This window comes from Amblyraja radiata, chromosome 6, assembly GCF_010909765.2.
Source record: "Amblyraja radiata isolate CabotCenter1 chromosome 6, sAmbRad1.1.pri, whole genome shotgun sequence".
Lineage (NCBI taxonomy): Eukaryota > Metazoa > Chordata > Chondrichthyes > Rajiformes > Rajidae > Amblyraja > Amblyraja radiata.
The window spans coordinates 51,800,371-51,817,295 of NC_045961.1; the positions used below are offsets into that span (position 1 = coordinate 51,800,371).

General features: G+C 42.8%; 1 protein-coding gene across 2 annotated transcripts in view; it reads right to left on the minus strand.

The window, feature by feature from the left end:
• Nucleotides 1-16,635, minus strand: part of usp12 (ubiquitin specific peptidase 12) — a 41,680-nt gene extending 25,045 nt beyond the window's left edge. For both annotated transcript variants that reach the window (XM_033022818.1, XM_033022817.1), the window contains exons 1-2: nt 16,544-16,635; nt 1,971-2,051 (exon numbers count right to left, since the gene is read on the minus strand). In XM_033022818.1, the coding sequence (XP_032878709.1) occupies nt 1,971-2,051; nt 16,544-16,612 (150 nt within the window). In that variant the 5' untranslated portion in view covers nt 16,613-16,635. The remainder of the gene's footprint in view (nt 1-1,970; nt 2,052-16,543) is intronic.
• Nucleotides 16,636-16,925: the final 290 nt, after the last annotated feature.

The following is a 16,925-nucleotide window of genomic DNA, read 5'->3' on the forward strand; positions in this document are numbered from 1 at the left end:
CAGCCACAATTGAAAGGCGGAGCGGATTTCATGGGCCAAAAGGCCAATTCTGCTCCTATACCTTATGAACTTACGCTCAGAGCTTTTCTTCCTCATCCTCTATAAACTTGGATCAGCCCAATGTGAATGGAACACAAGCTGTTTCATGTGTCGGAATATGTAGGAGGTAACGTAGCCAGATGGTAAAGAATTTCAATTGCAAAGAGACCGACTCTTTCAATGAATATTCTGCCTGATTCAGTAAGTGCCTTATTAAATGGCTGGAAATTGTTAGCACATACAAAAAATAAAACCACAGTTGTGAAATACAGCATCAGGTAAACTTGGGCTCCAATGACCTAAATCCACACTCCGTTTGCCATCCTTCACCCCACCTACCCAGCTTTTTAATTTCCCACACATATTGCAACGCTTCAAAAATATTTAGACAGGTACACGGATAGGACAGGTTTGAGGGATATGGGCCAAACGCAGGGAGGTGGGATTTGTGTAGATGGGACAAGTTGACCAATGTGGGCAAGTTGGGCTGAAGGCTTCCAGTCCAAAAAACAATCTTGCAACTCTCTGCAATCTCCCTATGAATAGTGAAAGGCCTGGATAGAGTAAATGCAGAGAGGATATTTCCACTCGTGGGAGAGTCTAGGATCAGAGGCCATAGCTTCAGAATAAAAGGACGTACCTTTAGAAACGCAATGAGGAGGAATTTCTTTCGAGGGTGGTGAATCTGTGGGATTCATTGCCACAGGCAGTTGTGAAGGCCAAGTTAATGGATATTTTTAAGGTGAGATTGACAGATTTTTCATTAGTTAAGGTTTCAGTGGTTATGGGGAGGGGGAGGTGGGAGGCAGGAGAATGTGGTTTGAAGGAAAGATAGGTCAGCCATTATTGAACAGTGGTGTAGCCTTGATGGGCCGAATGGCCTAATTCTGCTCCTATAACTTATGTATTACATAAGTTTCCCTAATTGATGTTGACTATTTGAGGGCCTGTAGCATAATGCCAACAAAGTGATTGCACCTTTCTGATTTATCATCTCCAGTCATAAAGCCTCACTGGTCGATCCCTCAGTAATATAATTTTGCAATTTAGCTTGAGAGATCAATGAAGGGAACACAGTGTTGACTATTAAAAAAAGGTCATAACAGGTTCCATTGTTATGCCAATTTTGTCAATACCATGTCATTTTGTTCTCATGGAAATTAAGACACTTATCAAAAAACACTAGGGAGAATGGAGAAACACACTCAAGAACAGCCTGGCATAGCATGACTATTTTCAATAGGAATCATAGTTGAGACTGAGAATTATTAGGAGATAATCTCACTTTGTACTCTGTTTTTGACCCAATGGAAACTCGGTTCAGAGGCCTACTCTCCTTTTCGATTTCAAGTAGTACTTGATTTTTAATCTCAACGACTGAGGTGCACACTCGGTGTGCGGCTGAAAACGCAGATATCACAGCTTTTAGTATTCTATTCCTTAGTGCTTGTAATTTAAAAGGCATATATTACTTTTTAATAAAGTTACATGTTTCTCTGTATTCTCTCTGCCAAAAATGTTGACTCTTAAATCCTTGGCTATAACTGTTAGTTTGGAGAGTCATAAGATGAAAGCCAAGATTTTTAAGACTGCTCTTCAGCCATTTATAAAATTTAGTTTAGAGATACATCGCGGAAATGTCCAGCGATCCCCACACACTGGGGACAATTTACACTTTTACCGAAACCAATTAACCTACAAACCTGTACGTCTTTGGAGTGTGGGAGGAAATCAGAGCACCCGGAGAAAACCGACATGGTCACAGGGAGAATGCACAAACTCCGTACAGACAGTGCCCATAGTCAGGATCGAACCTGGGTCTCTGGCGCTATAAGGCAGCAACTCTGTTGCTGCGCCACCACGCTGCCCGAATGCCAGATACAATAATCTATTGAATTTGTTTGTGCTATTTAAAAATATCAAATACTTACATTTACTAAACCAAAATAATGCTCGTTAATTGGAAACTGTTCTGGCCCAATCTCTTTCTCCAAAGCAGAGGCATTGATGCCCTGGTTAAAAAGAAAGAAAAAATAATTAATGATTTGTTTTGAATGTCTGTAAACAATGATGAAGCTGAAAAATCAAAATATGAACACACTTTTTTTGCGTGAAACAGCAAGTTAAAATGGAATTTGCAAACCTCTGCTAATATAACATATGATGAGCATTTCACGGCTCTGGGCCTAGACTCGCTGGAGTTTAAAAAGCTGAGATGGGGACCTCATTGAAACTTACCAAATAGTGAAAGGCCAGAATAGACTGAATGTGGAGACGATGTTTCCACTAGTGGGACCGTCTAGGACCAGAGGCCATAATCTCAGAATAAAAGGATGTATCTTTAGAAATGAGATAACGAGGAATTTATTTCATCAGAGTGGTGAATCTGTGGAATTCTTTGCGACAGACAGCTGTGGAATTCATAGCTACTGGAGGCTGTGGTGGGCAAGTAATGCATATTTTCACGGCAGAGATTGACAGATTCTTGATTAGTAAGGATGTCAGGCGTTATGGGGAGAAGACAAGAGAATGGGGTTGGGAGGGAAAGATAGACCAGCCATGGTTGAATGGCAGAGTAGACTTGGGTTGAATGGCCTATTTCTGCTCCTAGAACTTTTTCACTTGGTATCTGAAGTACATGGTTCAGTGCAGGTATAACCTTCAGTTTTCCACTGGAAGGCAGACTCAAGCTGCCCCATTAATGTGCTAAAACATGGACTTTCTTGTGAATTGCCTCTCATTATTGCACAAGACTTTACTGTAATAAATATACAGAGCTACTTACAGTCCACAAGAACAATATGTTGCAAGTAATTACTTATTTACAGCACCCTTCCAAACTCAAAGCTGTAGAAAGATTTTGACAATGAACAAACAAACTAATTAAGTGTTAACTATTTTCTCAAAGTTTTTGAAGTTTTTCAGGAATTAGTTTCCTTTAGTTTAGACACGGCGTGGAAATAGGCCCTACGTCCCACCGATTCCGCACCGACAAGCGATCACCCATACACTAGTTCTATCCGGCACACTAGGGACAATTTACAGCAGCCAATTAACCAACAAACCTGCATGTCTTTGGAATGTAGGAGGAAACTGGAGCACCCGCTTTCCTCTCCCACCCCACCCACCTTCCAACCAACAAAAGTTCAGACTTATTTGTGCGTAGGAAGGAACTGCAGATGTTGGTTTATATCGAAGATAGTCACAAAATGCTCAAGTAACTTAGCGAGTCAGGCAGCATCTCTGGAGAAAAAGAATGGGTGATGTTTTGGGTCGGGATTCTCCTTCTGAAAGGTTCCAACCTGAAACGTCACCTATTCTTTTTCTCCAGAGATGTTGCCAGACCCGCTGAGTTACTCCAGCATTCTGCATCTATCTTCAGGCTTATTCGTGTTCTGTTATCCACATCCTAATTCTCGCCAAGTCCTACTTACCCATTACCCATGTGCTCACTGATTATGGGTCCAACAACAAATTAATTTAAAAAGTTTTGATCGCTTTTAAACATTCTCCTCCCCACCCCCCCACTCACCGCCCTACCCATCCCATCCTATCTTGCAGCCCCACAGCCCACCAAGATCTGTGTTTCTTTTTGCATGTTTATCCTACCACTAGAGAGGATGTTTCCAACTGCATGTGGCCATAAATCAAATTCCCATGGAAGATAAGTACAAAATTCTGGAGTAACTCAGCGGGTCAGGCAACATCTCTGGAGACAAGGAGTAGGTGACGTTTCACGTTGAACGTGGGAAGAAGGGTTTTGATACAAAACGTCACCTATTCCTTTTCATCAGAGATGTTGCCTGTCCCGCCGAGTTACTCCAGCATTTTGTGACAATCTTCGTTGTAAACCAGCATTTGCAGTTCCTTCCTCCACACTCCAATTCCCACGTCATGCGCATCCACCTTGCTCTCTGCTATTTGAAGATCTTCTTAAAATCAATTACTTCTTTCTATTTTATTAAACCTTCTTGAGGCTGTGTGTTAAATTCTTGATAATACTTCTGAAGTGCCAGAAATATTTTATTACATTAAAAGCAATATACAAATACAAGTTGTTAGCTGTTACAGTAATTGCTCTCTATTTTATGGTGAAAGACTCTTAGGGATTATGTTACCAGCTGTGCATAATTTGCTCACTCTTTTCATGTGTACTCATGCAGATGCAAAACAAATTGTTGTTAAATCAAACAGAGCCATGTTTCCCAAAGGGGGGGAAACAAGGAAAACAATGGCAGGAAATGCTCGGATATTATCCAAAATTCAAGTACACTTTATCCTGCATGTACATTTAGTTTATTTAAGTTTCATTTTTAGAGATATATATATATCTCTATATATATATATAGAGAGAGAAAGAGACCCTTCAACCCACCGTCATCACCGACCATGGATCACGCTTATACGAGTTTAGTTTAGAGATACAGCACAGAAACAGGCCCAGAGCCCACTATGACCAGCGATCCCCGTACACAAGCACTATCCTACACTAGGGACAATTTACAATCTTTACCAAAGCCAATTGAACTACAAACCTGTACGTCTTTGTAGTGTGGGAGGAAACCAGATCACTCGGGAAAAACCCACGCGGTCACTGGGAGAACGTACATACTCTGTACAGACAGCAACCGTAGCCGGGATCGAACCCGGGTCCCTGGCGCTGTAAGGCAACAACTCTACTATTGTGCCACCATGCCATTAGATCCCACTTTAGCATCCTAAATACTGCCTGCCAATTTTACTGCTGCCAATTAACCTACTAATCCGCATGTCCTTGAGATATGGGAGGAAGCCAGAGCACGCAGAAGAAAACCACACAGTCGCAGGGTGGACGTACAAACTCTGCACAGATAGCACACGTAGTCAGGTTTGAACCCAGATCTCTGATGCTGTGAGGCAGCAGCTCTACCACTGTGCCGGTAAAGGTAGGAAATGCTGGGGTACATTCCAAAATTCAAGCACATCTTTTTGTTTATATACATTAATTCTGCCAACACTTTGATATATGAATGTGATCCGTGAACTAATCTACTCTCTTTTTTGCACTGCTCCATTTCATCTGTCATTTCTTGCATGTTCTAAAGGTTAATTGGGCTCTGTAAATTGCCTCCAGCGTGTAGGGAGAGGATGAGAACTAGTGTGAACAGGTGATTGATAGTCGGCGTGGACTCAGTCGGCCAAAGGGACTGTTTCCATGCTGCATCGTTCAATGATCTTTAAAATGCAGTGTATTTTACCAGTTATCAAATTCTGATAGCATTCTTGGTTTAAAAAAACTGAATAGAACACCATGGAACTTGCTCCAAATGTTATATTGTGTTTGAATGTTTTAAAAGGCAAACCAGGATGTTTAGAAGCAACCATTTGTACAACACCATAAATATGATTTATACTGATGCCAATCAAAAATCCTACAGTTAAAGCTTAACATATTTTGCATGATTCATAGTCCCCTTGCTTCATACAAGTTGATTCTTGTTTTTACTTGCCAAGACCTGCTTTGTGTTGCCTTAAAGTGTTGTCAATTTCCCTCCATTTCTTGAAGTTGCCTAATTTCTCAGTTTATATGTCACATGTGGTACAGTGCTGCAGATGATAGAGCTGCTGCCTCACAGCACCACAGGCCTAGGATCGATACTGACTAAAAGAGTCCCAACCCAAAATGTCACCAATCCATGTTCTCCAGAAATGCTGCCTGACCCGTTGAGTTACTCCGGCACTCTGTGTCTTTAATAACGAGAGCACAAGATACAGCAACGGCTGCGGACTCAAAAAACAACATGGCTAAAGCTTTGAAGATGTACTCCAGCGGCAGCTCGGTCTCGCACCAGGCTGTTCTGGTAGTTACAACATTGGCTTCCACCCAACAGTGTGGAAAATAACCCAAGTATGTCCTGTTCACAAACAGCCAAGAAAAATCAAACCACCCAATCCATCACAACTGTTTAGTTTAGTGTCACATGTACCCAAGGTATAGTGAAAGGTTTTTTTTTGTTACGTGCTATCCAGTTAGCAGAAAGACTCTACATGATTACATTTAAGTCGTCCACAGTGTATAGGTACAGGATAAAGGGAATCTGATGTTACGGTACAGGTTTAAAAGGGTGGAGAAATTGTAATGACTGAATGCAGATCCGCTTCTGGGACCAGCAGTCGCATGGTTTGGGCACCATCCTGTACTCCTCCAACTCCATCTGCACCACGTTGCCCTGTGAAAGTAGCTGACATAATCAAGGACTAGTTACAAAATCTTGAAAGACCAAACCACCAGATTCAGGAACAACATAATCAAAGATCATTTACTCACGCATCATTCCCTCTTCCGTCGAGCAAAATGCACAAAGGCTAGAAAGCACATATCAGCAGATTCAGGAACAGTTTCTTTACTGTTATTATATAGGTATGTTACAAAACTTACCTTCAGCGGCGCTGCAGTTCTGTCACTGGCCATGTGCGCGACTTTGGAGCCTCCGAGGGGGGGCGGGATTAAAATGCCGTTTTTTCTCCTGCCTGTCCGCGATATATTTTCTCGGGCTACTACCTGACGCTGAAAAATTGTTCCGACTGCCGTTCTCGGAAGTTTAAAAAAAACAAAAATCGATCACAGCTTTTGAGCTAAGTCTATGGAAAATCAATAGGGAACAAGATGCTAATTTCCGAGTATGAAAATGGCCTATAGGAGCTTGAAAACGGTTTGATTGTATGTATGCATACACATGTGTATGCATGTAGAGCTTTAAGTTTTTTTTAAAGCTTAGTTTAGATACAGTGCAGAAACAGGCCCTTCGGCCCACCAGTGATCTCCGCACATTAACACTATCCAACACACACAAGGGACAATTTTACATTTACAACAAGCCAACTAACCGACAAACCTGTACGTCTTTGGAGTGCGAGAGGAAACTGAAGATTTCGGAGGGAACTCACTCAGGTTACGGGGAGAACGTACAAACTCCGTACAGACAGCACCTCTAGTCGGGATCAAACGCAGGTCCCTGGCACTGTAAGGCAGTCGCTCTACCTCTATGCCACTGCTTTCATTTATTATATTGTTTACAGAGTACTATTTTTTACATATTCTGTTGTGATGTTGCATGTAAGAATTTTATCGTTCTGTCTGGAACATTCAATAATAAAATACGGTATTATTTGAGCTGTTTGGATAGATGCAAAACAAAGCTTTTCACTGTTCCTTAGTACACATGACAATCTAAACAAACACAAAGTCCTTCCTTCATTGCTGCTGGATGTAAATCCAGAATCATTCTACCCAGATAACTCGTGAGAAAACCTTCATTAGCAGGACTGCATCATTTCTAGGTCACTTATCAACGGTACAAGGGCAACCAGGAGTGTTGAGACATGCTGGCCTTACTAACACCACCCACATCCCAAAACCTGAACGATAAATACACAGAAATTCCAGCCAGGTTCCTCACCTGTCACCGTCAATAGCATTGAGTATATGTCAAAAGTAAACCTGCATGCTACCAACCTATCATACATCAGTGCAAGTGTTTAGTTTTGTTTAAAGATACAGCACGGAATCAGGCCCTTCGCGATCACCCCATACACTAACACTATCCGACACACTAGGAAACCAGAACACCTGAAGAATACCAGAGTCTCTGGCGCTGAACAGCAGCAACTCTACCGCTGCACCACCATGCCACCCCAACAGTGAAACACTGAAACCAAGGACACAAATGGAGAAAGCAAAGTTAAGAGAAATAAAAATATTTGCAGTTCACTTAGGCAATGCATATTTTGATTAATTAATTGATTGATACAGCATGGGAACAGGCCCTTCGGCCCATCGAGTGCCGCCAACCATCGATCACCCGTTCACACTAGTTCCATGTTATCCCACTTTCACATCCATTCCCTGCCCACTTGGGGCAATTTTTACAAAGGGCCAATTAGCCTACAAACCTGCACGTCTTTGGGATGTGGGCTCGGAGGAAACCCACGCAATCACAAGGAGATGTGCAAACTCTACATAGACAGCACCCAAGGTCAGGATGGAACCCGGGTCTCTGGCACCTTGAGGCAGCAGCTCTACCAGCTGCACCACTGTGCGACCCCTTGCATATTTTATAAAACAGCAAATTAATTTGGTAGCAACTCCGAGCAAGTCACAGAGAGAACTTTGATCACAAAGCCCCTTAACGTAATCATGCAAACACACAGCATGCACGTTTGTTTGAATTATGCGAGTTAAGTGAAGCTACTACTTTCATGTACACATTGTACAAGGCATTATAATAAAGAACAACAAAGATTCCACTCCTTTAAGTACGTGTGTGTGTGTGTGTATATAATATATATATTATATACATATATTATACACACATACATATACATAAATATATATTAAAAACATAATTCATATACAATGAATATTTCAAGAGTCACGAGTGTTTTATAGTCCTATGTACCGAAACACAACAAGAAATTCTTACTTGCAACATGAAATTCTTTCTTCCAACCTTCATGATTAGAATAATACATTTGTCTTCTTATTTTCAGGGGCCAAAGCATTAGCAACAACCACAAGGGTTTGTAACACTAGGTGTCATGAGCTATGGGAGCATGAAGCTTTCAAATGTATAAGGCTGTTGGTGAAGTGTGGTTATAAAGAATTTTGATACAGAAACAATGTTATGCACTATCAGAGGTTTAGGAACTGGGGAAAAAACAAGGATTAGGCAGAGAGGAGGAAATCTGGGAAGTATCAGATGGGCTTGGCTGAACTGCTATACAAATACAAACTGTACATGCTGTTTTATACCAAAGATAGAGACAACGTGCTGGGGCAACTCAGCGGGCAAGCAGTATCTCTGGAGAGAAAGGATAGGTGACGTTTTAGGTCGGGACCCATCTTCAGAATGAAGTAGGTGGTAGGGAGGGGTGAACAGCTGTAGGTGAAAACAAGACCAGGACCAATCAGGGCCAACCACAAAACTACCTCAGGCAAGGTGGTGCTCTGGTGGGCCCATTGTTGGCTAGGGAAGGTGTGAACTCCAGAGGGATACAATATGGAGAGCTGAGGCACTGTTTAAACGACTAGGGTGAAAGAAGGGGCAAGGGAAAAGGGCAGGGGAGTATATGTAGAAGTTAGTTAAAATTAGAGAATTCAATGTTCATACCGTTGGGTTTTAAGCTACCCAAGCGTAATATGAGGTGCTGTTCCTCCAATTTGCGAGTGACCTCACTCAAGCAATGGAGGAAGCCCAGGACAGAAAGGTCAGTATGAGAATGGGAAAGGGAGTAGAAATGTTTGGCAACTGGGAGATACCGTAGGTCTCGGCAGACCGAGTGCAAATGTCCAGAGAAGCAGTCGCCCAGTCTATAATTGGTGTTGCCAATGTACTGGAGCCCACATCGGGATCAGCGGATGCGGTAGATGAGATTAGAGGAGGTATATGTGAACCTCTGCCTCACCTGAAAGGACTGTCGGGGTTCCTGGATGGAGTCAAGGAAGGAGGTACAAGGACAGATAGAATTTCAATTATAATGAGTTGTCTGGGAACATTGGAAGAGGCGAATTTCATCACGTAATAAAGGGTAAAGACTGTATCACACAGCTAATAAAAGCACATTTTGGCAGCGGAGATAGGTTTTGGTGCCCAGCAATGGAAAGTGTGAGTTGGCCGTCCATTACATGGCTCGCTTTCTGAAATATTTATAGTGGAAATTATCTGATGATACATGAAAACATTTGAAACTTAGCTAGAAATGTATGCTAAATATAATGCCAGTTTCTTCAGATTAGTGCTGCTCACAACCTCCAAGCTCACCTTTCCACACTAATGACTGGTCCTCCTCTCATCACTGGCACTACCCTCCCCATCAAGTTTAATTGGCTTCTGTAAAAAAAATGTTATTTGTCCCTATTATGTAGGACAGTGCTAATGTACGGGGTGATCGCTGGTCGACGCAGAGGCCCTGTTCCTGCATTGTATCTCGCAAGACTAAAGAAGAAAAAAAGAGTAGGAAGTTGGGGAAAACATACATATTTAACTTCAAACATCAGTATAGCAATGAGATTTGGAGACAAGTCAGAATGTTGTGGATGCAAGTACATCATAATGATTTAGATAGTACTTCTAATCTGCACTTAAATCAAGATAATAAGTATAGTACTGTACTACAATGGAAATGCTGCATTTAAAGATACTTTAAATTTGATATTAAAAGTCTTATTCTTAGTTTTATTCAGATCAACTTAAAATATCTACATTTAGATTTACGAGAATGTTGCCAGGACTTGGGGGGGGGCTGAGCTGTAGGAAGAGGTTGGGCAGATTAGGACTTTATACCTTGGAGCATAGGAGGATAAGGGATCTTATAGAGATGCATAAAATCATGAGGAGAATAGATAGGATGACTGCACACTCTTTTATCCAGGGTAGGGAAATCAAATACCAGAGGACATAAGTTTAATGTGAGAGGGGCATGATTGAGTATGATTCTGAGGGACAACATTTTGACTCAGATGGTGTGGATATATGGAACAAGCTGACAGAGGAGGTAGTTGAGGCGGTTACTATAAAACTATATGAAAGACACTTGGACAGGTACATGGATAGGTAAGGTTTAGAGAGTGACATGCCAAGTGGGAGACCAGCTTAGATGGGGCATTTTGGTCAGCATGGGCAAGTTGGGCCAAAGCGTCTGTTTCCATGCTGTATGACCATCTATTGCATTATTTGAAACAAAAAAATGGAAATTCATAGTATCCTGTTAATTATTTTCTCTCTCAAGCAACAAAACAATAATTAATTGATGGGTCGTTTTTATAATTTTCTCTTTCTTGGATCCTGCAATAATCAAAGTGGCTTTAGTATTTCCCCATAACAGCTCACTCTTAGAGTCATAGCGATATACAACATGGAAACAGGCCTCTTCAGCCCAACTTGCCCTTGCTGACCAACATGTCCCATCTGCCTGGATTTTTTGGAATGTATGCGGGATAGTTATCTAAATCAACATGTAGAGGAACCAACGAGAGAGCAGGCTATTTTAGACTGGGTATTGAGTAATGAGGAAGGGTTAGTTAGCAAAGGTACACAAAATTGCTGGGGAAACTCAGCGGCTAGCCAAATTGGGGGAATTCAATGTTGATGCCATAAGGACGCAAGGACCCCAGACGGAATATGAGGTGCTGTTCCTCCAATTTCCGCTGTTGCTCACTCTGGCAATGGAGGAGACCCAGGACAGAGAGGTCGGATTGGGAATGGGAGGGGGAGTTGAAGTGCTGAGCCACCGGGAGGTCAGGTAGGTTATTGCGGACTGAGCGGAGGTGTTCGGCGAAACGGTCGCCCAACCTACGCTTGGTCTCACCGATGTAAATCAGCTGACATCAGCTGACTGGGGTCCTTGCGTCCTTATGGCATCAACATTGAATTCCCCCAATTTGGCTAGCCTGTGCTGTCTCCTCCCCTTCCTTCACCCTCTAGCTGTCTCCTCCCACCCTCCCATCCGCCCGCCCTCGGGCCCCTCCTCCTCCTCCCCTTTTTCCTTCTTTCTTTCCCCACCCCCCATCAGTCTGAAGAAGGGTTTCGGCCCGAAACGTCACCTATTTCCTTCGCTCCATAGATGCTGCTGCACCCGCTGAGTTTCCCCAGCAATTTTGTGTACCTTCGATATTCCAGCATCTGCAGTTCCCTTTTGAACACAGGGTTAGTTAGCAGTCTTGTTGTACGTGCCCCCTTGGGCAAGAGTGACCATAATATGGTTGAGTTCTTCATTAGGATGGAGAGTGACATTGTTAATTCAGAAACAATGGTTCTGAACTTAAAGAAAGGTAACTTTGAGGGTATGAGACGTGAATTGGCCAAGATTGACTGGCAATTAATTCTAAAAGGGTTGACGGTGGATATGCAATGGAAGACATTTAAAGACTGCATGGATGAACTACAAAAATTGTTCATCCCAGTTTGGCAAAAGAATAAATCAGGGAAGGTAGTGCATCCGTGGATAACAAGGGAAATCAGGGATAGTATCAAAGCGAAGGATGATGCGTACAAATTAGCCAGAAAAAGCAGCATACCGGAGGACTGGGAGAAATTCAGAGACCAGCAGAGGAGGACAAAGGGCTTAATTAGGAAGGGAAAAATAGATTATGAAAGAAAACTGGCAGGGAACATAAAAACTGACTGCAAAAGTTTTTATAGATATGTGAAAAGAAAGAGATTAGTTAAAACAAATGTAGGTCCCTTGCAGTCAGAAACAGGTGAGTTGATCATGGGGAACAAGGATATGGCGGACCAATTGAATAACTACTTTGGTTCCGTCTTCACTAAGGAAGACATAAATAATCTGCCGGAAATAGCAGGGGACCGCGGGTCAAAGGAGTTGGAGGAATTGAGTGAAATCCAGGTTAGCCGGGAAGTGGTGTTGGGTAAATTAAATGGATTAAAGGCCGATAAATCCCCAGGGCCAGATAGGCTGCATCCCAGAGTACTTAAGGAAGTAGCTCCAGAAATAGTGGATGCATTAGTAATAATCTTTCAAAACTCTTTAGATTCTGGAGTAGTTCCTGAGGATTGGCGGGTAGCAAACGTAACCCCACTTTTTAAGAAGGGAGGGAGAGAGAAAACGGGGAATTACAGACCAGTTAGTCTAACATCGGTAGTGGGGAAACTGCTAGAGTCAGTTATTAAAGATGGGATAGCAGCACATTTGGAAAGTGGTGAAATCATTGGACAAAGTCAGCATGGATTTACAAAAGGTAAATCATGTCTGACGAATCTTATAGAATTTTTCGAGGATGTAACTAGTAGCGTGGATAGGGGAGAACCAGTGGATGTGGTGTATCTGGACTTCCAGAAGGCTTTCGACAAGGTCCCACATAAGAGATTAGTTTACAAACTTAAAGCACACGGCATTGGGGGTTCAGTATTGATGTGGATAGAGAACTGGCTGGCAAACAGGAAGCAAAGAGTAGGAGTAAACGGGTCCTTTTCACAATGGCAGGCAGTGACTAGTGGGGTACCGCAAGGCTCAGTGCTGGGACCCCAGCTATTTACAATATATATTAATGATCTGGATGAGGGAATTGAAGGCAATATCTCCAAGTTTGCGGATGACACTAAGCTGGGGGGCAGTGTTAGCTGTGAGGAGGATGCTAGGAGACTGCAAGGTGACTTGGATAGGCTGGGTGAGTGGGCAAATGTTTGGCAGATGCAGTATAATGTGGATAAATGTGAGGTTATCCATTTTGGTGGCAAAAACAGGAAAGCAGACTATTATCTAAATGGTGGCAGACTAGGAAAAGGGGAGATGCAGCGAGACCTGGGTGTCATGGTACACCAGTCATTGAAAGTGGGCATGCAGGTGCAGCAGGCAGTGAAGAAAGCGAATGGTATGTTAGCTTTCATAGCAAAAGGATTTGAGTATAGGAGCAGGGAGGTTCTACTGCAGTTGTACAGGGTCTTGGTGAGACCACACCTGGAGTATTGCGTACAGTTTTGGTCTCCAAATCTGAGGAAGGACATTATTGCCATAGAGGGAGTGCAGAGAAGGTTCACCAGACTGATTCCTGGGATGTCAGGACTGTCTTATGAAGAAAGACTGGATAGACTTGGTTTATACTCTCTAGAATTTAGGAGATTGAGAGGGGATCTTATAGAAACTTACAAAATTCTTAAGGGGTTGGACAGGCTAGATGCAGGAAGATTGCTTCCGATGTTGGGGAAGTCCAGGACAAGGGGTCACAGCTTAAGGATAAGGGGGAAATCCTTTAAAACCGAGATGAGAAGAACTTTTTTCACACAGAGAGTGGTGAATCTCTGGAACTCCCTGCCACAGAGGGTAGTCGAGGCCAGTTCATTGGCTATATTTAAGAGGGAGTTAGATGTGGCCCTTGTGGCTAAGGGGATCAGAGGGTATGGAGAGAAGGCAGGTACGGGATACTGAGTGGATGATCAGCCATGATCATATTGAATGGCGGTGCAGGCTCGAAGGGCCGAATGGCCTACTCCTGCACCTAATTTCTATGTTTCTATGTTTCTATGCCTGCATTTGGCCCATATTCCTGTAAACCCATCCTATCCATGTACCCGTCCAAATGAAATTAGATTTCTTCTAAATTAATCAAATGGTTTTCAATCATTTTGACCTCAACTGAGAAAGTAGTTCATAAGTCATAAGAACAGAACCAGGCCATTCAGGCCATCAAATCCATTCTGCAGTTTGATCATGGCTGATCTATATTTCCTTCTCAACACCATTCTCCTGCCTTCACCGCTTAACCTTTGACACCCTTACTAATCAAGGATCTATTAATTTCTGCATTAAAAATACTCAAAGGCTTGGCCTCCATAGATGTCGGTGGCAATGAATTCCACAGATTTACTACCCTCTGGTTAAAAAAATTCCCCCTCATCTCCATTCTAAAGGTACGTCCTTTTATTCTGTGGCTGTGTCATATGGTACTAGATTCTGCCACTACTGGAAACATCCTCTTCACCTCCACACAATCTAGGCTTCACTATTCAGTAGATTTCAATAAGATTCCCCTCATCCTTCTGAACTCCAGCGAGTACAGGCCCAAAGCTGTCAATTGTTACGATAACCCAATCATCCCCAGGATCATTCTCGTAAACCTCCTCTGGACCATCTCCAATGCCAGCACATCCCTCCTCAGATATGGGGCGCAAAACTACTTACAATATTCCAAAAGTAGTCTGACCAGCACCTTATCAAGCCTCAGCATAACATCCTTGCTCTTATATTCTAGTCCCCTCAAAATAAATGTTAACATTGCATTTTCAATGCAATTTAATATCAGAACACTGATTTTAATAATTTACAGCCATAAGCAAACTGCTATAGTGCTTTAAAAGACAGCTGTGACTTTAACAACTTGATAAAATATCTGATATATTTCTAATCTATTCCACTAGCACCTCGTTTACACTGTTTAAATTCCACATTTGTATCTAGTGTTAGAGTTAACAACATGGACAAACTCAAAAATTGTGAGTTCTTAAAATATGCTGATAACTAAAAATGAAATGTCAGGAAACAAGGAAATGAATCAAGAAATTGAAATATTAAGCTGTGGAGTGAAATCCTCAGGATGTGTCTTGAATCATGAACAACAAATCAACTGTTCTATCAAATAACACAAGCTGTTGATAAAATCACTGATCAGATCATATTCAAATATAGCTTTTGTCAGCAACATGTAAATAATGTCAGCAACATGCCAAACCATTCTATTTAGCTACTTTGGATGGAAAGAAATGAGAGCCGTTTTCAAAACAATATTCTATCTACAAAATGAATTTGTTGCATATACAATTTCCACTACAAAAATCTAAAGTGCTGACACTAACTTGGACCGAAAATTTAAAATATAATTTTTGACAATTTCCACAAATTATACTGCAACTTAAACGAGTGAAACGACAGACATGATTTTCCCCCCGCTGCAAAATGCAAAAAATTATCAATCACAAATAGTTTCCAATTAAAGAGATATGTAAGAAACGGCAGATGCTGTAATCCTGAGCATAACACAGTGCGCTTTGAGGAATTCAGTGGGGCAGGGAGCATCTGGGGTGGGGATTTAAATTCCAATTAAATCTTTCTTAAACTCAATTAACAATTAGGACATTGAGAAGGCGCTTGACAGGGTGGTTCCTTGATTAGGAAGGAACTAGGGATGGTGGTTTACACCAAAGATAGACACAAAAGGCTGGAGTAACTGAGCGGGTCAGGCAGCATCTCTGGAGAAAAGGAGAGATGTAGATGACGTTTCGGGTCAAGCCCCTTCTTCAGACTGAGAGTCAGGGGAGAGGGGAAAAGGTACAAGGAACAAATGAATGAAAGGTATGAAAAGGACAAACCAGAGCTGACACTGATGACCAAGGAAAGGTTGAACCCACAATGGTCAATTGTTGGCTGTGGACGAGGTGATAACGAAAGGATACAATCAGTGAAACCAGCAGGACAACCCAGTGGGAGAGGGGCGGAGAGAATGCAAGGGTTACTTGAAATTAGAGAAATCAGTAAACATACGGCTGGGTTGTAAACTGCCCAAGCGGAATAGACAATACCGCTGGTAGTTAGACTGCACGTTGCTGATCCTGGACATTTCTGAACGTGGTTAGGCTTCGTTGAGAATAAATGTACCGCAGCCGAGTGCCCAACACGAGGGTTGGGGCCAAGGAAAGGTTCCCTCACACTCACTCACTCCCAACTCCCTGTCCACTACACCTGCCTCTCCCCTTCCCCGGGCCAGTGCCTGCATCCAGGGAGAGTCTGGGTGCTGATCAGCCCGGGCTCCGGGAAACTAGGCCTCCCTGCAACTTGAGGAGCTGTTCCCAGCTCATTCCCTCCCCCCTCGGCCTGGCGTGTCAGGCCCGGGAGAGGAGCCGGGGGAGAGGGGGTGAAGCCGGGCCCGCCTCGACCCCAAGGCGAAGCCTCTGTTGCTGCTGCTGCACACTGAGGAGCGAGCGAGCTCCCTCCCCCCACGGGAACCGCAACCTACCATGGTACAAATGGAAGCGAGTTTGCCGACTGTCATTAGTATTTCCATCCGTCCGGCGCCATGTTTCATCCGCTCAGCGCCGATTGAGGGGGCGGGGCTATGTGGGTGACGCTGCGGCCACGGGGTCCTAGCGCCGGTCTCACAAACACCGTCCCATGCACAGTGTACACGCACCCCTCAACTCATATCTTGCAAATGCATTCAGAAAAATAAGTCAAATCACAGAGAGCTAGTGGCAATTGCAATTGCAATTTTAATGATAACCTGTAAGCAGAAAAGACAGGCGAAGGAATGTTTTTTAATCAGAAAAATTATTTATTCAGAATAAAATATATGCACAAAACAAAAGTTTAGTTTAGAACAAGGTAGTTGAGGCAGAGTT